At 39.8% G+C, this 25,106-nt stretch overlaps 1 protein-coding gene and 1 long non-coding RNA gene across 2 annotated transcripts in view; both read left to right on the top strand.

Annotated features, from left to right (window-relative positions):
• The window catches only part of LOC149501375 (uncharacterized), a 79,279-nt gene that overhangs the window by 47,936 nt on the left and 6,237 nt on the right, over positions 1–25,106 (top strand). The window lies entirely within an intron of this gene.
• Positions 9,644–11,787, top strand: LOC149501376 (uncharacterized; the record flags this gene model as incomplete). Its single annotated transcript, XM_089733928.1, has 1 exon — positions 9,644–11,787. A coding segment is annotated over one exon (1,986 nt), but the record flags the coding sequence as incomplete, so codon positions are not given.

The raw sequence follows: 25,106 nt of genomic DNA, 5'->3' as shown, positions 1-25,106 counted from the left end.
AGCACGAGCCCTACTAGCTCGACTCCCACCTGGTGACCTTAGTGAGAAAGTTCAAATTGATATGCTTTACGGCCTTCTACACCGTCGTGTTCGTAAAAGATTAAGAAGAGACGAAATAACTTCATACGACACGTTATTAAAGAAAACGCGCCATATCGAGGACTCCATCTACGAGACCAGTCCGCCTGAATTTATTCATCATCCTCAGCGAGCGACGCCACGTTCATCGGGTAGTACCGTAGGCGAAGTTCCCGCCGGTGCTTCGACTTCGCAGCATACATACGCGCGGATGACGCCGCGGAAAATATTCAACTCGGGCGCCGCTGGCGGCCCGCCACGCGACGACAGCGCTGCGCCGAGCACCGTTCGAGTCCCCGCGCCTCGCTACACGAACACTGATAATGTATCATCTACGTCGATTGTTAAAAGACTGTTCTGTGTTTATTGCAAAAAGTACGGACATATTCGTGATGAGTGTTTAAAATTAGCGTCAAAAACGAAATTCGACAACGAAAATACGCAAGCTGTGTATCCTCGTGTTACGGGTGTGGTACCAAAGGTGTTACTCGGTCTCAGTGTACAAAGTGTAACGCAAGTTATTACGCCGTCGACGCTGCACGGACCCGATCAGTCACATCCGATTTACCTATTGGTAAAGTAAATACACAGCTGTCAAGTTCAGTGAACTCTATTCATCGCGACAGCTCGTTGCATACAGCTTGCACTTCAAACACCGTAAAGTCGTCCATTTATATTAATAATCGTAAACAATGTTTTGTTGATAATGAAAATAATTATTATCCTACCGATTTTAAGGCGATTCTTCCTCCGCGCTTTTTCGGTAATGATAACAAGGTTAGACTTCAAAATTATTCTAGACTTAATCATAATATAAACAATAATATTAGTTCTAGGAATAGGCCCCTGATGCGTTACTCGAGTGGTACCGAACCAAAACATAGTTATTCCGAGGTACCAAGTGGCCGCGATAGGGTGACCATGATGAACGAAAATAGGGTGACCATGGAAAACGTCGGACATTTTTCGACGATTAATTCTAATGTGAAAAGTGTTGCCCAGAGTAACTCTACTGAGCACCAGGTTAGGTTAAGACCAATTTTAAGTGTTCAAATTTTAGGTATACGAGGTAATGCTTTGTTGGATACGGGAGCTAAGAGTAGCGTTGCCGGTGCGTTGCTTTATGAATTGCTGTTAAAGCATAACCATCCGTGTGAGGAAACCAGGCGTCGGGTGAGGCTTGCAGACGGTTCCGCGCGCACCCGCCGAGTTTTGCTCACTACTCTAGAAGTAAGGATAAGTCCCGAAAGGTCAGTAACCCTTGAATTTACTGTTTTTCCAGATGCTCAAAATAATGAAACTTTGCTTGGCATGGATTTTTTGGTGGCGGCAGGTATTGTGCTTGACTTTGCTTCATCCACTTGGCATTTTTCGGGAAAACGGGTTACCTATCCAATTGAATATGAGTGCCCTAAGCCATGCATGTTTGCTTCTACTGCTGACTTCCTGCGTGATGATAAGGGTTCTATGCTTGGCTCCGATGAACGGCAGCAGCTATCACATTTATTGCAGCAGAATGGAGACATCTTTAGGGTGGGGGAGCCCCAACCCTTTACGCCGAGCACCACATTGATACCGGTGATCATCCGCCTATATCGGTACCGCCGTATAGGCTTACTCCTGTGCTTCAACAGCGAGGAGAGGTTCTCGCAATCGATTTGTTCGGGCCACTGCCAGAAGGAGAGCAGGGGGAGCGATGGGTACTCCTGGTAGAGGATGTAGCTACAAGATGGGTAGAACTCTACGCACTTGTTGATGCCACCGCCGTGGCTTGCTCCCGAGTCCTACTGGAAGAGTATTTCCTTCGTTATGGCTTGCTTATGCGTCTAGGGGTGTAACACGTAAGTTCATGCCACGACGGGATGGCCCGTATCGCGTAGTAAAAATAGTTAGTCCTGCAACGTACTTCATAGCAGACTTGTCAAACAATGTCATCGGCAAGTATCACACCGCGGATTTAACCCACTCTCCGTCAAATTCAAGTACGGATCCAATTATGCCAAAGAGGCAGAGAGGAAGGCCGCGTCTTCAGACTAACAGTCCCAAGTTGGACTCGGGACGCGTTCCCAACTTGGAGGGGGAGTATGTAACGCAACGTTCCGTTTCGCGGGGCAACAGCAGCCAAAGAGAATGTGACTCAGGTCCGTGCCGCGACGACCCACCCCGCGCTACCCGCGCCCGCGCATCTGTTGCATCATTCGCACCCCCAATTAGTGCGCGCCAGACTTTGAAGCGGAATACACGCGTCCCCGTTCGATACCGGAACTGACAACCCGAGAGTCTCATGCCAGTCGGGCACCTAACATTAAAACACTAATTAATTGAGCGTTTCATTAGCTTTTAAGCTGAGTGACTATTTATAATTTATTTTTATTAAGTAATAAATGAGCAAAAAATAATACTTAACAAAAAGATATGAAATCCGAACAAAAACAGTTTCACTGTAAAAAATTGCGCCAAGTCCACGTTTATAAAACTCATCTCAATAAAATTTGCACTTTACAAAAAAAAGAAGACTTCAATAGCTTTCATTCTCTACAAAAATATGTGAAATACAAAAAAATACCAAGAAACCGTCATTAAGATGAAAAAATAAAAAAAAAATTGTTGAAAATTTAAAAATAAAAAAATAAAAATTTTATCGTACTTGGCGCGCGTCATTGAGTACCCCAAAATTTTTCGGAAGAATTTCAACCCGAGAAAAAAACCATTTTGCTTTAATATACAGTGAAAGCTGAAAAAGTTACCCAGGTTGTCTTTTTCGCTCTTGTTAGCGTTTTATGAGAAATTGAGACAGAACTACGGTAATTTTCAACAGCTCTCACTATATACCTATGGGCTATTATATGCCAAATCGACCACTTTTGCGTTCGACCCCTTTAGATTCAGCTGAAACTTTATTATTCTTTTCTACCCTTTGAAAAACATCTTTGAGAATTTTTTCAAATGTTTTGAAGCCAACGTATACATACGTATCGACTCGTAAGTAGCTTGTATTTGTATAAGCGAACACGAGAGGGTGTTTAGTTCAAATCATAAAAGATGAGTGGGAAATGAAAAAAATTCAAATAACATACGTATGAGATGTCGATTTTACTTAACTTTTGTAAAACTTATTATGAAATAATAATTCATTAATTACATTTATGCATTTCATAGGTTGACCTACTTATAAATTTCTAAACATTGAAAGGATGTTCATTTATCCTGAAAAAGTTGGGGTACTCAATGACGCGCGCCAAGTACGATAAAATTTTAATTTTTTTATTTTTAAATTTTCAACAATTTTTTTTTTAATTTTTTCATCTTAATGACGGTTTCTTGGTATTTTTTTGTATTTCACATATTTTTGTAGAGAATGAAAGCTATTGAAGTCTTCTTTTTTTTGTAAAGTGCAAATTTTATTGAGATGAGTTTTATAAACGTGGACTTGGCGCAATTTTTTACAGTGAAACTGTTTTTGTTCGGATTTATATACCAAAATGAACTTAACAAAACATAGATTTTTATGACACTAAAGTTTATTCAAAATGAACTCCGTGATTTTGAATACAGGCCTTCAATCTGCGCGGCCAGTCGTCTATCGCAGCACGAACGAGGTCCATATCAATACGGGCGGCTGCCTTAATCAAGGATGTCTTGAGTGACTCCAAATTGGGATGAGGCTTTGAGCACGCCTTTTCCTTCAAGTGTTGCTATATCTTGTAATCTAACGGATTCAAATCTGGACTGGAGGAGGGCAAGTCTTCGTGCCGAATGAAGTCGATTTCACGCGCCGCCAGCCAGTCTTGTGTGCTCTTCGCTCTATGAGCTGGCGCCGAATCTTGTTGGAATACCCAGTGCCTGTTATTGAACATGGTATGAGAAACAGGTTCCACAAGGTTCGTCAGGACTGTATTTTGATACACAACTGCATTCGTTTTTACACCTTTCTCACAAAAATGTACCTCTGTTAAGCCCCAATAAGAAACTCCCAACCATACCATGAGCGAGGATGGAAAATGACCTCGTTGGACACGCGGAATACGGTTGCTCGCTTTTTCACTACTGTGTGCGTACACCTTATCATTTTGTTTGTTGTAGCTCTCTTCTACGGTAAAAATTTTTTCATCCGAAAAAAGAATTTCCCGATATTTTTTTCCCGCGTACCGCTTCAACAAAGCGCGGCATCTCTTCAGTCTCAGGTCCATTAGACGAGCATTCGAACGATGTCCTGTTTTTCTTCGATATGCCCGAAGCCCTAAGTCTTCATTTAACACCCTTTTCACCGTGGTTCTGCTTAACCCCATCTGAAGGGCCAACAGTTTCTGCTTACGTTTGGGATTTCTTTGAATTCGCGCTTTCACAGCTTTTGTCACTGCTGGAGTCCTAACAGACCGAGGGCGACCGCTTCTTGACCTGTCATCTACACTAGAGTCTTCATTGTATCGTTTGATGGTACGATAAACGAATCTTTTGGTTATATTCAAATTTTTCAGTATGTTAAATATTTTAATTGGCGCGTAACCGCAACGATGCAACGCAATAACTGCAACACGGTCTTCTTTAAGCGTCCACTCCGTATTTAAAAATGAGTAAAATTCTAAAAGTATACATTTTTATTTTCATGAACAATTCGAAATTCGAATTCAATAAACTTTTTTGTGGCCAGCATTCTAAAAGAAAAGTTTTTACTGTGTGACAATACTTATGACCTGACTAGTTATATAACAACCTTGAAGTTCAAATAATAGACGACAATTCTGCAAAATGTAATATAAAAATACTTGAAAGGGTCTTTAATTATCTTTGGAGTGAAGTTAGATTTAAAATAGGAAATGTATCTTTATCTAGATCTTTAGTGTCTGTCAATCCTAATACCACAGACATACCTAAAGAATTAATCAAGCCCACTATTCTCCTAGCGCTAGGGCTCAGCAATATTATAGAATATAATGACATCCCAAACTACTATTTGGACCAAGTAAAGAAGATTATTAATGAAAGCAATTTAGATGTTAGGAAACTACCAAATTTGTTGAATTATATCCAATCGCAAATGGATGACAGGAAAAGATATTTACCTATTTTGCCAGGCTTAAATTCTAGTTTTATTTATGTATCACAGCATTAGTTCAACCTCGATATAGAGTTATGCAGATAATGGAAGAAAGTTCTGCTGATAGGGGGAAGAATATTGATATAACAAATATTTGTATAAAGATACATCATTGTCAAAAACATTCTATAGGATACCCAAATATTCGTTCTTTTGTCAAATCTATAACTATACATGAGTATCCTTTTGTAAAAGTATTGTCAGGGACTGACGAAAATAAGTTCACGAGGTTTATAAAAGGGTGTTTGGGGTTTGAAATTACACAGAAAATTGAAATTGAGGGAATCAAATTTTACCCCAAAGCTCTTAAGATATTTGAAACAGTCCACACAAGTGTTGAAGGGGTGGAGTTTAGAAGGATAAACGGAGAAGAAACTGTACATTTTGAAAGTAGCATATCTAAGGGATTTTTTGTTCATAATGCAGATTCAATATTAAATATCACCTTTTTTCTTGTGTGGGGGTAGGCGAGCAATATACACGCAATTTTTTTGCCTCTGCTAATATTAATTAGATTAAATTTATAAAAGGGATAAATTAGTGATTGCTTAATGCTGTAATTGTGTCTTAATCTTACCTATTCTCGCTGTTTAGTGTTTTACAACTTTTAGCAACAATAAAACACACTTGTTTTGGTCTTAAACTTTATTTGCACACATCATGGATCTGAAACTTGTAAATAGTCTAGAAACCCTCGAGATCTGGTCATTATGAAACAATAATTTATCATCAGAATAAAATAGACCTCAATCTCTCAGCCAATCTTCTCACTAGAGATTTATCAAACAATTTATTGTGCAATGGTGATCTAATAATAACAAGCAATAGCACTAAGTTTGCAAGTGAAGAATCATACTGTTCCATATTGCCTCATTTTACTATTAGAAAATTTCCATCGTTGATAGAAAGAGTCCCCACGAAAACAGTGGAATGGTTGAACAAAAATGTGAAAAATGTGGAGGAAAATTTTAAAGCAATAACAATATTTCAAACCAACTATTTCCTGGTACATAAGAAAAATGATGCATCATTACAAGTGTTGAAAACATTACAGCGTCATCTAGATTTGGGTTTGGAAGAAGACACAAGTGCTACATTCACAAATTATTTATTGAAAAGAAAAGTAGAGGAGGAGGAGTCTGGGTCCAGTTCTGGGAGGAAGAGGGCACGAGTTGAGACTGCGTCTTCTATGTATTAAAAAAAAAACCTTTTTTTTTAAATACATAAAAAAAAAACTATTTTTTTTTTCGGGTAGAGGGCCGAACCTCCTACGAGGTCCCCACGTAAAAGGGGCACGCGGGGTATGTAAAAAAAAACCTAACCTAACCACATTAGCATTAGCGCGTAGGTCGCCTGAAACATCAAAAACCCCGGAGAAGGCTGGTCCTTCAAGAGAAACCAGTTTAAGAAGGAGCATCGGGAAATGGGAGATGGGGAAGGCCGACCCAAGACAGTAAGTAGCCTAAATCTCCATTACCGAGTACAGCACCGAGTGGCCCCCCAAAACTAAAAACAAACAACTAACACGAGGCTCTCACAGAGAGCGGAGTAGCGCAAAATCTCCCGACGGTAGTTTTGGAGAGCCCCCACAAAAACAAGTACACCCAAACCGAACGGCAGAAGCACGAGCTTGTCTAAATAAGGCAAAATTGAATCTGGGTAACTCAAGAAACTTGAGAACGGATATAAAAGCTGAAGTTACCCAGGCAATAGAGATATGCCCTTGTTAAGGAAATGGAAGTCGAGAAAGGAACGGGATTGGGAAAGGCAGAGAAAAACGTACCGGAAGAAGAAAGTAGAAGAAATGGGAGTAGAGATAAGGACATTAATAAAAATTGGGCGGAAAAACAGACAGAGCTGATGGAAAGAATGGAGAAACAGAGTAGATTTATAGAAGACAATAACAACAGAATGGAACAGCAAACAGCATTCGGAGACACCAGAAAGAGCCACGTACGCAAGTGTAGCAGCGAGTAATACGGTGAGCAAACGCACATCGAAGCAAACTGCACTGCACTCCGTGGTGGTTACCGCAAATAATGAAACGGAGACGAGTGAAGAGGTAATAGAAAGAATTAGGGAAGATGTAAAGGCCAAGGAAGGAGGAGTAGCAATAGAGAGGATAAAGAAGATCAGGGATAGAAAAGTGATTATTGGTTGCAAAACAAACAAGGAAAGACAAGTATTAAAGGAGAGACTAAAGAGGGACGAAGAGCACCTCAAAGTACAGGATATAGAAAACAAAGACCCTCTGGTCTTTCTTAAAGATGTCCTATCATGTAATAGTGATGAAGAGGTAATAAAAGTAATCAAAACACAGAACAAGTATTTGTTGGGGGACGCCATTAACGGGAAAAATGGAGATTACGTATAGAAGGCGAACACGAAACCCACACACAAGCCACATAGTCCTAAGAGTGGCCATTAAAATCTGGCAGGCACTTACAGCGGCTGAAACAATTTATGTGGACCTCTAGCGAGTCAGGGTACAAGACCAAACCCCACTAGTACAGTGCACGTTGTGCCTAAGTTATGGACACGGGAGGAAGTACTGCAAGGAGACACTGGCCAAATGCAGTCACTGCGGAGGGCCCCACATGAGGTCCGAGTGTGCAGACATGCTAGCGGGCATAGAGCCGTCCTGCAGCAATTGCACACAAGTCAAATATAGTCAACCGTGCTGTTACATATGCCCCTCAATAATAACGTAATATAATAATAATGCCGACTAAGGCATTCTTGAATGCATTGTCTCTATATAAAGACGATATATTGCTAAAGCGCGGCAGAACAGATTTGGCTTGAGTAGCGGAAACACACATCATTTGTACTACTTCTTTAATAAAATAAACTCAGTGCCAGTCACCGTGTCCTTTTTTAAAAAGAGCTCCTAGACCCACCCCGTAACAAAGGTGTCAGAAGTGGGATAGTCAGTACGTTACACTGGCTATCCGGATTGTCTTGAGCTCTTGATTCCACGTTGCGCTCATTGCCGCTGCTCTCAGCATCAATATCGTCAAGAAAGAAAACCTGCAAAAATCTACAATATCATCTTCAACATCTTCAAAATATCTTCAACATCATCTTTAACATCGTCAAGAAAGAAAACTTACAAAAATCTGCCACATCATACCCGCTCGTGCCGGTCAGTATTGACCGGCTGGTGTCAACCTGACAAAAACACGGAAAAATCGATAAACCTGGTATCAACGTTCCTGCTGGTTCTTGTGAATTAAGCCTGAAGAATCGCGCGAAGCTCCAGTACCCGTGAAAATTCAAGTCGCTGATTCGTCCCCACTGCACCAGTTCCTGCTGACTCGTTCCTGCTAAGCCGGTTCCTGCCGTTTGCGACAGTAAGACTTCCAGTATAAGCCTGCCAAACGCCTTGCTGCCGTTCCATCATCTGTGCGTTTTCCGATGAAGTTAACAGCTCTCATCTTCTTGCAGTGAGTGAATCATTCGTCTCTTATAACTACTACATTTTATAGTTGATCTTCTTTGTGCTAGTGTCTGTTATGTTACTGTCAAAAGCCAATACTAATTCTCGTAATGTCATAATGTCTACTAAAAGTGAAATAGTCTTGAGCGAACAATACCCTATTCAAGTACTTTGTAATTTTATCAATCCATATAATGGAAGTCGGGAAACCCTTACGGCCTTCTTGACTGACTGCCAGGATGCGTTAGATCTCGCATCAGACAGTCAAAAAAGACTATTACTGAGATTTATAATTTGAAAGCTAGAAGGAAAAGCCAGAATAGCATGCTCAAATAAAATATTCGATAACTTCGAATCGTTGAGGTCCCCTCCTGGCTGAGCCTTTGCTCGCCCACCTGTCCTGGTGAAACTGGAAAGGCCTCCGGGCCACCAGTAATACACTCTAGCACAGGCTTTTCACCATTAGAACTGTTATTCGGGTTTAAACCCTACATCCCTATAAGTATACTCTCTCGACCTTAACACATACAGCGATTATATAAGAGCACTTAATCACCGGTTATATTACAGCCGTCAAAAAGCTTTACAAAATATAGAGTTGTCAAAAGAAAGATCAAAAAAATACTACGACTCTCACTCGAAACCGATTACCTATAATTGGTGACATGGTCTACGTCCGTTGTCATCATAAGCAAAACAAAGCCTTATCTCCTGTATGGAAAGGTCCATACAAAATCATAAAAATAAACGGCAACCACACGGTCACCTTATTAATGAACCGTAAACACGTGCGTCACCATTATGATGAAATAAAATTAGCAAATGACGACGCACTATAATCTTATTAAAGCTAACTCGTTTAAATAATCCCTTTATTTTCGAACATACTTAATTCTTTTACTCAAAAAGAAATACATTATAATTATAATAATAATCTTACACTGAATAACTATTTGAAACTTTTACTATTTTATATGTTTACTATTTTACAATATTTGATTTAGTTGTGATAATAAACGAATGCTTACTTATTACTATTTCTGTTCCCTTTTAGGCCCATCTTAGTGCTATGTACAAGTCATCAAATCATAACCCAGATAACAGATAGTCCCGGTCTATACTACGATAGACTATCTGACGTCAAATTTACTAATGATAACTGGAATGTTGTAACTTATTTAAATACTAATAACATACAGTCTCATCTTGATAAAGTACATCAATTATTTGAAAAAGTCAACTCTTTCTGTAAGGACTTCGAGTCCTCCAAAGTTCAGTTCGATTGCATGAACGCCATTTCGCCGTTACAAAGTCAACACGATAATAACATCAAAAGGTTTGCATCTGTATTCTATCTCACTAGTAGTCGACAAAGTAGATCAAAACGTGGGCTACTCGACTTTGGTGGCTCTGTTCTTAAACCATTCTTTGGCACTCTAGATCCCAACGACGGTGTCAAGTTCTCTGATGCTATCGACCAAGTACAGTCAGACGAAAAAGCTTTAGCGCATCTTATGCGTGATAATACACATGTGATAAAATCTACAATTTCCACATTTAATAATTCAATGTTAAAATTCAGTGAAAACGAGAAACGTCTAAATAAAAATCTAGAAATCATAAATTCGGCATTCGAATATATTATAAATTCTAACGATAAATTACAAATAAAAACAAAATTTAATTCTTTATTCCAGTCCTTAGAAAGTATAATCATTGCATTGTCTTTCGATATAGAAGACATAAACAACGCTATTTTATTTAGTAAAATGAATATTTTGCACCCGACTGTACTCAGCCCATATCAATTATATGTCGAGTTGGAGAAACATACAAATGACTTACCTATGCATTGCGAACTTCCTATATCAATATCTTTACAGAGCATTCACGAAGTTATCGATATTTCTAAACTAGTATGCTACTATCATAATAATCGTATTATCACTATAATCAAGATACCCCTCGTGTTACCTCAAGTCTATAATCTTTACCATATTGTTCCTATGCCAGTTCCTTATGACTTAACAAAACCAGACACTTATGCACTTATAGCACCAAACAAGCCATACATGGCATTAACAACAGATCGTATGCTTTACTCACTGTTAGAAGACTTAGACAAGTGCAAATTCGTGAGTGAAAAGTGTTATATTTGTGAATTGGGTAATGTGTATTCGACGCTTGCGAACTCAACGTGTGAGACAGTTATTTTAACCGATGTCTATGCGCCCAAAAACTACCAAAAAAAAGAAATCGGTCAACGAGCACTACTGCAACCGCACCGACACTTCTCTCGCAGCAACCTTACGCACAACACCTGTGTACCTGTATATTGTCACGGCCGTTATTTCAAATATAATTTGGAAGGAAAAATAAAACATTCATTTCGTTTGTACACCACTGCTTGCCTCCTCTTCCTCGCCAACACCGAAGTTGTCAATAAAGTTCCAAGTTCATGTTCAGTAAAACTCTTAAGAGGTCACGTAGATTCCTTCTTTAAACTTAATAAAAATAGATGGATATTTGTTCAATCTGAGCCTGGAAAATTACATGTAACCTGTTCTAGTAATAGTCTCAACTATGATTATGTTTTGTTAGGAACAGGAATAATGTCCCTGTTTAGAGACTGTAAAGCTTTCTTCAAAACATTACAATTTTCGTCTAATGAAACATTTATTTCTAATGTAACAACTCAAGTAGCTAACTTCAACATTTTAGAAGATGATTGTTGCGAACGTACAAAACTAAATAAAACTTTAACTAGACTTCCCTTGTTAAAATTAAATAACCTTAATAATTTAGACTCATTGTTACATGCCAGTATTCATCTAGATACTCTAGAAAAAGAATTAAATAATTTGGAAAATCCTTCGCACTTTCAAAAATATGCTGTTCATTATATGTCTATGAGTTATTCTCTTACTGCTCTGTTTTCTTGTACCTTATATTTAGATTTCGTAGATGGTTTTGTTCAAGTAAACATAATTCTCTTGTTGTATACAAATCTTTAATCAATGCAACAAAGATCGTAAAAACGATCATAATAATGTTACACAAGCTGTGCAAATAAATAGTGAAAAAGATTATTCATATCCTAGGCCTTTTAGGAGAAATCTTATGTTGTCAAATTCGTCTAATAATGTCGTCGTCGAGTAATGTTATAATAAATTATATTATTTTAAATAAATTGTTTAATTATATTTGTTAATAAAATTAATAAGTATAATTAAGACTTTCAATAATTATAGATTTACTTACTATATCCTGTTTTCGTATATTTACTTAAGTGTTTTTGATATTCTACTTAACGTTTATTTCTTTAAGATGTAGTTACTATTTCATTTTAAGTACTTACTTGTTTATTCTGTATCGTATGTTTTAGTTTTCCTATTTTGTTATCCAAAACAAAAGCCAAATCTATACTTACCGCTCTAGTTTATCTTAACGTCAACGTCCGTGATCATTCATCGGTGACGATGAATTTTAAGGAGGGGGATGTTACATATGCCCCTCAATAATAACGTAATATAATAATAATGCCGACTAAGGCATTCTTGAATGCATTGTCTCTATATAAAGACGATATATTGCTAAAGCGCGGCAGAACAGATTTGGCTTGAGTAGCGGAAACACACATCATTTGTACTACTTCTTTAATAAAATAAACTCAGTGCCAGTCACCATGTCCTTTTTTAAAAAGAGCTCCTGGACCCACCCCGTAACAGAACCACCAAAGGCTGTGTACAAGGTTCGATAAGTGGCCCACTGCTGTGGAATCTCCTACTTGACCCACTCCTGCAGGGGCTGGAAAGGAGGGGAGAACATGTCCAGGCATTTGCGGATGATATCCTAATGGTTATATATGGAGATAGTGCGCTGGAGATAGAGGGAAGAGCGAACGCCGCATTGGAGTACGCCTTAGAATGAGGAAAGAAAAACAAGCTCAAATTCGCACCACACAAAACAAACGCCATGGTCATAACCAATACGTTAAAATTTGACACCCCAAGGCTGAATCCGCTCCTATGTCCCGTCAACTACTACTTGACATGGATTTTGTAATACAAATGCCCGTGTCAACTACCAGTTGACATGGGCTCTTTGCTCCCCCGCCCTCTATTTTATTGAAATTTGTCTGTCTCTGTTTGACTAAGGTCTATTTGAATTTAACTATCTTGCTTCTTTGTTAAATTATCTACCAAACTGCGCAAAAACCGTTCCTTTCCGCGCCAAAAAAAAGGAAACACTTGTTGAAATTTTTTAGTCTGTGTCGAATCGCGGGAGTGAGTGGTAGCATGTGTATTTCGATAATTTTAATACTTTTAGTGAGTGTATTTACGTGGTATTTTGTTATTTATAAGGTAAGTTATCTACTAATACATAGAAATAAAGGTTTCAGCATGAGACACAAAATTTAGCCTTTTCTCAACCTGATACATTTGGTGGTACATTTTAGCGTTTGCTTTGTTCGGTGACGCCATAATTTGACTCTCATTTTTTGTACTAATATGCTACGCATACTAAATGCGATTAATATGTTGAAGATCAACTAATTATCAGCCGGAATAGTAAAAAACATGAGTAAAATATGTGAACTAACTTTTAAGAATTTTGAATTTCATATTTGAAGTGTCCGTTGGTGCAGTTTAAGGCTGGGGCACTCTGAGAGATCTGATTTTCGAACCGACTTTTTTTGTACGCGTTTTTAAATGTTACGTTTGGTAGATTGGGAAACCTCAAATCGATCGGATATGCTTTTTGTTAATTCTTCATTTTATTTAAATTTTCATGTAATTTTTTTTTTCTTTTTTTGATATTTAGATCAGATAAGTTGTAGTATGTATATATTTTAGTAGTTAGTTAGTAGTAAAGTGTAAATTTTATTTATTTTGTGTAAATTTCATACTATTGGTAAGCCTTATTTTCTTCTCGTTTCCTTCATGACATGCTGGACCCTCCAGATGATCCTGGGGGGACAGCCCCCGATATAGGTCATGTAGTGACAATCTCAAATAATGACGATGGTAGTACCATGGACACAGATGGTTCTGTTTCTCAGATATCTAGTGGCCGTAAAAGAGTGTCAGCTCTGTCCAGAGTCTGCAGGCACTGTAATAAAAGACAACGAAAACACGGTGGTGATAAGAAAGATATTAAGGAAAGTGATTGCCAATGTGTAGGAATTCGCGCACACACACATCGCAGCGCGCAAGCAGAGTTGTTGTGTTTTTATTGTACACACGTTTGGTGATTCGTAGTAATGGAAAGAAATATCAATCCCGAACAATTGATCACTTCAGGAAAGAAGTGTCCTTTGGGACAAAACTCTAAATGATTATAAAGATAAGCAACTGAAAATAGCTGCTTGGCGGAAAGTTCGCTGCCTACTCATACCTGATTTTGTCAATTTGGACGAAAAAGAAAGACATCCATGTGGTAAGTGTTTGAAGTTATTTATTTAATAATATACGTAAAATTTAAAGCATAAAGATTAACCATGCGCTTCTGGTTGCCAAGGCACCGGGCCTATTGTAAAAATGAAGTAGTTTGCAAATTCAGTGACTGATTCAAAACATTAAAAAGCAGCGTGAAAGTCGTTTATACTCATCAAATTATGGTTGGCATTCTCAGTCAAGAGATCACGTGCAACAATCTGTATATTCGTCACAAAACCAGAATGTGCACCCACCATTAAACCAGAATATCTTCCCTTCAAGTGGATATGGATATTCGACACGCCAACTCGTTGAACCAGCATCACCTACTTTGTCACAACATTCAAGTATTACTCAAGATTCGGACTTAGATTTTAGTAATATTTAACTCCACTAATTTGTTTTCAAAATTATAAAAAAAATTAAAGTTATTTCTTTCAATAAATATAAGTGAACTAAAAGTGACTGTTTTATCTTTTCCTTTATACAAATTAATATGTATAATTATATTACCTTAGAAATATCGCCAACCTTTCTTCAGTACAAATGCAGTCCCTAAATCTTGTATTGTGGTAGTTTATGCACACTGATATTTTAGTCAATAGATGGTTGAATGTAGTTATCGACATTCTAGAATAATTGAAAAACCTAATTTCTTCACTCCTCAATTCTGTTATTAAATTCTGAAATGTTCCCAAACTAAATATTCCTCTCAGGATTGGGTGCACCCAATATTTTCATTCCTTGGCTGTCTTTCCTCGTTTTCTTCTTAAATAATAATACATCACAACAAGAATTTCGTCGACGTTTATCGTGCACAATCGCCTCGCGTAGAGTACTTAAAATTGGCACTAGCTTCGACCGTGGCCGACAAGTGACAACCGATTATTAATCGTGTGTGTGAACAAAGGCGCCGACATCCGATTAATATACGGATCCGATAGCCAACAAGTGGAAACGAGCTCTTAGAGGCTGAACCGAAGAGCACTATGATAGATGCCCAGTGTCATTCGCAAAGAGGATAATCCGAGCGGAGTCTCTTGGCGAGTGGAAGCGGCGGTATCGTGAGGGAACGACCACCGGTGTCACAAAGACCTTCTTCCCGAATGTCACGAATGCATACAAAATACTAACAAAAATAGAAGTTAACAAGGTATTGACACATGTTTTAACAGGGCATGGTGGGTTCTCCGAGTACTTGAACAGGTTCAAGTGCAAAGAGGACCCATCGTATGTGTGCTCACCAGACGTGAACGAAGGAATCCTACATGTTATATTCGAAGGCCCCTTAAATGCGTACAAGAAAATTATGTTAGAACAAGTAATAGGCAAAGAAGTGACTAAAGAAAATGTCCACTTTTTAATGGAGGATAACGACCATAGATCGCTGCTCCTAAATTATTAGATAGAAGTAGCCGAAGTTCTTATACTTAGGAACAAAACAAAAAAATTATATTTAAAATTTTATTGACTAAAATATATAAATCACAATTATAAAAATATTGTTATCGGAATTATCAATAATATTGTTAAATTTTATACGCCAGAATACTCCTCCACTAACTGACGACGAAATATGACCCATAGTTAATGAAGCAATCAGACCTGTTATTAACGAAGACCAAAGAGCAAAAAAAGCCAAAAGGAGAAGTGTGAGAAAGAGAAAATCTAGAAACAGCGAAATAAAAAAGATGGAGGCTATAGTTTCAAAGCTTAAAACCAAACTAAATACTCAGCGTCAAAAATATAAACGAGTCAAAAAAACAAATCAAAAAGTAATAAAATATGTTGAGAAAACGCCAAAGACTAGAATTGAAGGCATGAGAGTCAAATATCTCACAAAGAAAACAGAATATCACTATGCAGCAGTCTGCTCTTCGGTTGATGATGTAGACGGTGAAGTAAAAGTAACTTTTCTCAAAATTTGTAACCAAAATGGCATTCTTGCTTAAATTGGATGAAAAATATGTATCAGATGTTCCCGTGGATAAAGATATGACACAGAAGACTCCGCGTCGATAACAAAGCTCTTCTTGCCGAACGCGGTGGCGGCATACCCAACAGTGCCTAAGTTTGAGAGCAATAGTATTCACTCAAATAATGACAGGGCATTGTGGGTTCTCAGAATACTTAAATCGCTTTAAGTGCAAAGAGAGTCAATCGTGCATATGTGATCCGGAAGCAAAATAAACTGTTCCCCATATCATGCTCAGATGCCCGTGTACGCAACACAACGTTTCAACTTTGAAAGAAAAATTCGTATCAAGCTGGATACTGAAAATGTAAAGGATTTAATACAAGGTAGAGATAGAGTAGATTTCCTGAGTTATTTTATAAATATTGCTAAGAAAGTTACAGAAAGAAATAAAAATAGACAGTTAAAATATGCTGTCGTAATATAATGTTAATATAATATATTATTAGAATAGCATAAATAGAAACGTAAATAATAAATAAGAAATATGTAATAGCTGGTAAGGATTGTAAAATAAGTTTCCTGTTAAACTAAAAATGGGAAGTGTGATATTGTAAATAGAGTTTTGCCTAATATCTCATTTACCCCTAAATGAAATAGTACACAAAAAGTGTAATTAGTAGATAGAAGGGAATCCTCCCCTCAAAAGCAGTAAAAGACGACGAATGTAAGAAGAGTTAGTATGAAGAATGAAAGTGCGAGAAGCATAAAAGCGAGAACTGGAGTGAAACTGATAGCTAGACATAAATAGGCTCCGATAATGTTGGAGGTAGAAGTTTAAAAAAAAAACCTAACCTAACCGTATTGCATTGGTATCCGTATTGCAATCCCCACACCCAGCTGAACGTATTGACCTGGACTTAAAATAGAATAGACCACGTAAATCTGCGATCCCCAAAAAAACTGAATCTGTCCCCCATTAAATAATAGAATGCCCAGTGTACGCGGCTGAGAGGTATGATATTGAAGCAGAAATTGAGGAAAACAATTACATCATGGATTCTCCTACACTTGAACCGGTTCAGGTATTCGGAGAACCCACCATGTCCCGTCAGAACTTGTGTAATTATGTGGTCTATTTTCATCTTTCGAATCAGCCTATAGGCCACTACTGCATCCGGGAAGAATCTTTTTGTAACCGAGGCCGTCTGACCCGAGATGTACCTCCGATTCCACTCGTCAACCGTTGCCGTTCGAGCGTACCTCTTGATGCATGAGACCGGATATAGGTCGTAGTTATGCCTCTTTTTGTTGTTCATGGCGGCTTCTTTTGCCAGCTGAGGCTGAAACAATTGGCTAAAAATTTCAGAACAAGATCTTCTTCTGGTAGGATGAAGTTGTAAGATTACCCCTTGCCTACACTGCGAGGGGATAAAGGCAACTATGGTTTTTCACTGTTTGTAAGGCCAATGTGTAGCAAAAATAGAGATCAATTGATAGGATACTGTGTAAAATTTTTTTTAAGGGTAATAAATAGAAATGAGGATAAATAAATCTATGTCTGAATATATTGTGGGGATATATTGCATGTAACATAGAAATAAGTAGCACAAGTATTAGAAATGTATAAAATGTAGCGAAAGACTAAAAGTTAAAGAATACCCCCTTCCCAACTCCCGATGTAAAGAAATAGAGATAGAATGAAAGACGATGAATGAATGAAAGAATCAGGATGAGCGTGAAAGCGCGAAAAGGTAAACTGGAATGAAGGAATAATTGTGAAAACGGTCTCCGACAAAATGTCAGAGGCAGGTCAGGTCAATATCCTGTGATGACGGGTGCATAAAAAAACCTAACATAACATAACCGCCCTAGAACATAACATAACTGCCCTAGAACCGCCCTAGCGCTTGCTCAGAGTGCCACGCTTTCATATTTCTCCGCTTTAAAAATTCACAAGTTGTGGAAAAAGTGATAAAATCCGGGCTTGTTATATATCATTCTGTGCAGAATAAAAAGACGATTACGATGCAGTGAATTGAAAATTTGTGTAAAAATTGAGGAAATTGTGACTTAAAAACAAAAGTTTATTTAAAAAAAACCTATCCTAACCCCTCCTTTCTTACAGGAGGCTTATTTTGAAGCGGTTTTTTGCGTTTTTAAAGTGCAACCAGGTTGTAAGTATGCACCGACCCTTCAAACCAGAAATCGCAGCAGTGTGACGTCATTTTTTGACACCCCCACCTTTTTGACCTAAAATATTAATTATTATATATAATTCCTTGTTGCTTTTATAATTTTAACTTACTGTTTAGAAACTTACTGATCTGCCTTCGTTTATATACTCACTGATCTGCCCTATCTTCTGGAGTGCTTTCTGCGCCTTCGGAAAATGTAAACTTTGCTTTTTTTTACAAGACAAACAAAATCTTCTATATAATTTCTTAATTCCATATCACTGGCTAGAGCTCGGCGAGACGCTTCTTTTGAGGTATCCCACGACCCTTTACCTCACACGAAACGTCAAAAAATTGACCGCCCACCCGCCCTTTGGGCATACAAATTTAAACTGTACTATAGGAAAGAAAGGCAATTCGGGGTCCATTATTACAAAAAACTTATACTAGCTGCAAGAGCATCCCTGGAGCGTCCTGGGGTCGTTGCGATCACTCCAGCTCTTATCGGGGGCCCCGTACTCCTTCAGGGACCGCTGTATCACAGAATGCGGTATCACTTCTTTGAAAAGTTACCTCCAACTATATCAACTGACAAACTGCTGCATTAGCTTGCCATCTTGACAAGTCTTTTTAAAGGCAACGATGTCTTCTTACTAGCAGCAATACCATTAACTTGACTTTCTAAATTTTTAATATTTTTGACAAGGCTCGATTTAGATAGTTTTGACTGGACTTGATCCCCTGTACAGGGATCCCAAAATACCAACTTGCCCTCGAGTACCCTGTGACCCTCGTACCCTCACCGCAAATTGTCATCGCAAAAAAAATCCAGGCGTTCGCCGACGATTTTGTGATGGTCTTCGACGGCGAAACAGCCTTAGAAATCGAGGGACAGGACAATGCCGCAATCGGACATGTTCGGGCGTCGGGAGTCAAAAATCGTTTAAAATTCGCGCCGCACAAAACTTGTGCGATGGTGCTGACGCGGAAATTAAAATATGACAATCCGCGCCTAAGCATGGAGGGGGGGAGGGGTCGGGATTTGACTGTCCCAAGAAATTAAGATACTCGAGTTCACGGTAGATGCTAAACTCACCTTCAACACACCCGTTACTGATGTATGCAAAAGGCAATTACAATATACAAACATCTAGCCAGGGCAGCGCAGTTGAGGCCGTCGAGCCCATAATAATGTACGCGGCAAGCGCATGGGCATCAGTCACGACAAAACTTGGAATCCAGAAGCAGCTGAACGTGGTCCAGAGGGGCTTTGCCCAGAAATTATATAGGGCCTACCGCACAGTGTCGTTAAACTCTGCACCGGTGCTGGCTGGGATACTCGACCTCCGCATCCAGGAAGTGGCCTCACTCTATGGAGCCAAGCGAGGTGTGCCACAGCCAGTATTAGGAGAAAGGGAAGTGGAACGAATGGCCCCGACACTAGAAGCGCCACACCCCGCGGTGCAAACTAGCCTAGAATTCAAAAGCCTGATAGACGAGGAACAATATCAACACCACAACATTTTTGATGTACGAATCTTCACGGATGGAAGCAAGATCGAGGGTAAGGTTGGAGCAGCGCTATCATTATGGAATAGGGCCTCCGAAACCGAAGCCCTTAAGCTCACGCTGCCGCCCTTCTGCACCGTCTATCAGGCAGAACTCCTTGCTCTACAAAGAGCAGTGAGGGAGGCGCTGAAGCACTCTAGGACTGCTTTCGGCATCTTCAATGACTCGATGTCGGATCTTCAGACAATCACCAACGTCATTTCCCCCAATCCCTTAGCAGTGGAAACAAGAGAAACCATCAGATACTGCATGCTCCAGAACAAGAGTGTCTCCTTGTTCTGGATAAAGGCCCACGTAGGACTGGTAGTTTTAAAAATTCCGGCTTTGCCCCTAGCAGAGTTCAAGCCGTATCAAACAACAAATTGAGAATAGAGTTCGATAGCATTGAACAAAGTAACGATATCCTCACTCGCATCAATAACACCAAGACAATCCACGCCGAACCCACTCGTAGATTGCTGCCTTTGCTCATTCTCAAGGGAGTCTCTAAAGACATTCCCTCTGAAGATCTGGTGAGCATAATCAGCAGACAGAACCCGGAACTCACCAACGCAATCAACCAAGAGGAGGACTTGCGGTTCCTTTTCCAGCGCTCCAATAGAAACCCCAACCTATATAACGCCATCCTACTTGCACAGCCCACTGTCTGGCACAGGTGCATGAGCCTGGGCAGAATCAGTGTAGACCACCAACGCATTCACGCAGAGGAGTTCACACCCTTCGTGCAGTGTCACAAGTGTCTTAGCTTCGGTCACACAAACAACAAGTGTTCGGTCACTGAACAACACTGTGCACACTGCAGTGAGTCCACCCACACGACAGCTGACTGCTCTAATAAGTCTGTAATCTAGTGTATCAACTGTGTTAAACACAACATCCGACACAAATCATCCATCGCCACCACACACAGCGCCACGTCACATAACTGCAAACAATTGCTCTCCATGAAACAAAGAATCACTGACAGAATAGATTATGGCACCGAATAACTCCATAATACTGCTACAATGCAATGTCGACAAATCTAAAAACAGTTGGCACGAGTTGCCGAATCTTACGTAGGCGCAAACAACGAGGTTCAAAACATCCCCAGAATCAACATCTACCAATTCTCCGACGGCGCCTGCGTCAAGGCCTGCATACTGCCTAAGACAGGTGTTGGTTCTGTCCTTGGCCTATAGCAACACTCTTCGACCATACAACTAACGACAGGAAGTAAGAAGACGTACCTATGTACGTCTTCTATCTACTACTATCTATCTATACTATCTACTAGGCTATCCTCAAGGTACATCGAACCCGATGTTGATGCCAACACCATGGAGCGTCTGGACGTTTTTCTTAAAGCTATAGGAAGGGTGAGAGTAATTGTGAGAGGCGACTTTAATGGATGGCACCCATCGTGGGGGAGCGCGAGGGCGAACCTCAGAGGCTCAACACTAGTCGAACTAGAGCACAGCAACGACTTATACGTTTGTAGCTCAGGAGACACTCCAACTTTCGAAACCGTCACTCACGGCCGCAATAGATTATCCATCATTAACCTCACTCTTCCATCCAGCGACCTTTTCAACGGCATCTCTGGATGGCACGTAAACCTTGACACATACCCGACCTCCAAACACAACACCATTGAATTTTCACTCTACACCAATGAAAACTCTTCTCTTAGAGCTCAACTTCGCGCGTGCTACGGCGCTCCCGTATACACTGGAAACGACCTACCTTTAACGAGGAGGAGGTCATGAACTCTCTGCAATACATGAACCACAAAAAGGCCCCAGGGCTCGATCATATAACAACCGACATGTGCCAACAATCCGCATCCGCTTACCCCCGTTTAATCATCAACATCATGAACCGCTGCCTCACCCTTCAACACTTCCCCGATCAGTGGAAAACTGCATATGTCAAAATCATCCCGAAACCCGGTAAAAGCGACCACCCTCATTCGGACCCATTGGACTCATCCCCACCCTTGGAAATCTCGTCGAAAAACTTATCACCAAACGAATTATGCACTGGGCATCCGTCACAGGAAAGTGCAATCGACGACAATTCGGCTTCAAGGAGTAAACCGGCACGGTCGACGCCATCAACACTCTAATAGACATTATACAGAAAGCTAAACAAGACAAATCACAAGTTGCCGCCGTCTCGCTTGACATCAGGGCGGCTTTTGATAACTGTTCTGGCGTCTGAATAGTCTATGGTTTTTTTTTAACCGCGCAAACTCAACACTCCGTGACACGTTAAAATATACGTTTTGAATTTTTATCATAATTTATATTATTTTAATTCTGTAATTCCCGAACATGGTCCTGGATTGATCCGGATTTTGAAGGTTTAGTACCAGTAAGATAAATTAGTAACCAGAAGGTAACGAGTGGATTATTATCGTCCTGAAAACTGAGATTGCACGTGGTTGCAATTTAATGCCGAGTGTTGTGAGCGGTGTAAAAGTGTTTTAAATGCTTAATTGTATATAGCCCAGCACTCAGACAAGTAGTTAATTACGGTATTGTAAGTATAGATCTTTAATTAGTACAGGTCAATAAAAGCCACATTTGTTGGATTTACATTATATACTTACATAGCTACTTTGTGGTTTTTTCAGGTACATCATTGTTGTAAATTGGAAATTAATTTGATTAAATTCAGTAAAATAATAAGTTTTAGTACCTACCTATCTCGTATATTACTTGTGTCGGCAGGTAGTAGGTATAAACCTCACTTTTTCGTGCTAAGAGCATAAACTAGCTAAGTGTAATTAGAACAGTTGAAAGAAGAATAATTGGGATTTGAATATTGTAATTATTTTATGTTCATTGAGATAAAAACATAAAATTTATTGTTTTGAATTTATATACGGATTACCTACATATAAGAACTTTGTTAATTAACGTAGTTAATAATATTTGCGCTATTGTTAAAATTCCACGTGGACATCACCCGATCTCCCAAGTTCCCATGAGCCAGGAAAAATAATTACATAAAAGGAGAGGCAGATTTAACAGGCGTTTGACTTTGTTTATTAATTACCTGCAGTCATTGCCTAAACCTTTATCTGATTCTGGAATTGCAATGGCGGATAGGTACGATGGAATCACTTTATGAATAGTTCGATAAGGTTCAGATTCAACTGAAATGCTTGGCCGAAAATATAAAAAAACTACAACTTAATGAACGCGCTGAGTTTGAGACTTCTTATTATAAAGCGTTGTCTAACGCTCAGTAATATGCATTAAGCGAGTTTAAGGAAACACAAGTGATTGAAAGTAAGCCTCACTCAAGCGCTCAGAAGCCAGTCAAGTTACCTACTATACAAATATCAAAATTTAGTGGATCTTACAGCGAGTGGTTACACTGGCTCACAGCGGATATATGCAGAATAGCTATCGCTCGTAGTTCAGTGTTATTCTTGGCTCTTCTGAATAAGTGCCTGAGCCTCTCCCACTTCCCTACCATTTGGAAGGAAGCAGTGGTAATCCTGCATAAACCAGGAAAGGAGGACTACACCATACCCAAATCATATCGTGGTGATTGGCCTTCTGTCGGTATTAGGAAAGATTTGGCAGAAAATGCTGATCAGGAGAGTTAGATGGCATACTTTAGAGGAAGCGAACAAAAGGCAGTACGGATTTACACCACAACGCGGCATCGAGGACTCCCTCTATGATCTAGTGAGACACATAAGACAAAAGCTGTCAGAAAAGAAATTGGTCGCTGTGGTGTCTCTGGACCTAGAGAGAGCCTTCGACGGCGCCTGGTGGACCGCAATCAGATGCAAACTTGCAGACATAAAATACCCAAAAAACACGAAAAATTCTCAATAGCTATCTAACGGATCGCAAAGTCCAGGTTAGATACGCTGGCGCCACGTTTGAGAAAGCTACAACAAAAGGATGTGTCCAGGTTTCTATAGGCGGTTCCATCTTTTGGAATTTGCTGCTAGATCTTTGCAGACGATGTTGTTTTGGTTTTCTCCGGCGAAACAGCACTCGAAATACAGAGACAGGCAAACACGAACCCAAAGCACGTCCAGGAGAGGGGTGAAGTGGAAAAGCTTAAAAAACTAAAGCGATACTAACTACAAATAAGCTTAAGTACGACACGCCACTCCTGCGCATAGGGGGCGGGACAGAGATTACCATGTCAAGGGACATAATAATACTAGGGCTGACTATCGACGACAAACTGACGTTCAACGCACATCTGGCAAATGCTTGTCACAAAGCGTTGAACATCTACAAACAGCTGGCGAGGGCAGTCAAAATAGAATGGGGGATCTCGCCGGAGATAACCAGAACAATATACGTCGCAGTAATAGATCCCATAATAATGTGCGCAGCAAGTGCTTGGGCATCGGCGACGGACAAAGTAATGACCCAGAAACACCTAAATGAGGTACAACGAGGGTTCACACAAAAAATTGTCAAAGAGCGTATAGGCCCACATCCCTAAACTCGGCCCTTATACTCTCAGGACTGCTTCCACTGGATATGAGCATCAGAGAAGCAGCCTCTCTTTTTTAAATAAAGAAAGGAAATTCCCATAAAGTGATAAGGGACCGCGACATCGAGATATCGGTACCCTACGTCACAAAACCTCACCCACACTTACACAACTGTATCGACTTCGGTCAAATTAACAGCGGGGCAGAACTGGCTCAATTCTAGACAATGGATACGCACTCTTTACGGATGGTAGCAAAATAGAGAGCAAAGTTGGCGGGGCACTTTCCGTTTGGGGAGATGGCGCAGAGATCATGATCCGTAAATATAGACTTGAACAGTTCTGCTCCGTGTTTCAGGCCGAGTTACTTGCCTTAGTCAAGGCAACCGAAATTATCAGCAGCCATAGGTCCGGGGAAAAAATTACAATTTATAGTGACTCGAGGTGTTTCTCTCCATCCCTTGGCTGTGGAAACCAGGCAGAATATCCAGGAGGCGACAAACCATGGGAAAACCATAAAGCTGTTTTGGATTAACGCAGGAATGGAGGGAAACGAGCGAGCAGATTGTCTGGCAAAATAAGCAGCACTATATAAGAAGACCAAACCAGACTATGACAGATGTCCAATCTCATTCGTTAAGCGTCAAATCCGTGAGGATACGCTTTTTTTTTATTGCCTTTGTAGGCAGACGAGCATACGGCCCACCTGATGGTAAATGGTCGCCGTCGGTCAAGGACGTCAGCAATGCCAGGGGCAGAGTCAAGCCGCTGCCTACCATGACTTACTACGCTTGGCGAGTGAGACACAAGGTACAGAGTGGGACTAACTGGAACAACTACCAAAATTATTCCTACCAAATGATATGCGTATCGCACAGTCAGGAAAATAAATTTGGATCCGTTGTTAGTGCATGTGCTGACGGAATGTCAAATCTAT

Source organism: Bombyx mandarina, chromosome 16 (genome assembly GCF_030267445.1).
Source record: "Bombyx mandarina strain Sakado chromosome 16, ASM3026744v2".
Classification (NCBI taxonomy): Eukaryota; Metazoa; Arthropoda; class Insecta; order Lepidoptera; family Bombycidae; genus Bombyx; species Bombyx mandarina.
This window is presented reverse-complemented; position numbering and strand designations above follow the sequence as displayed.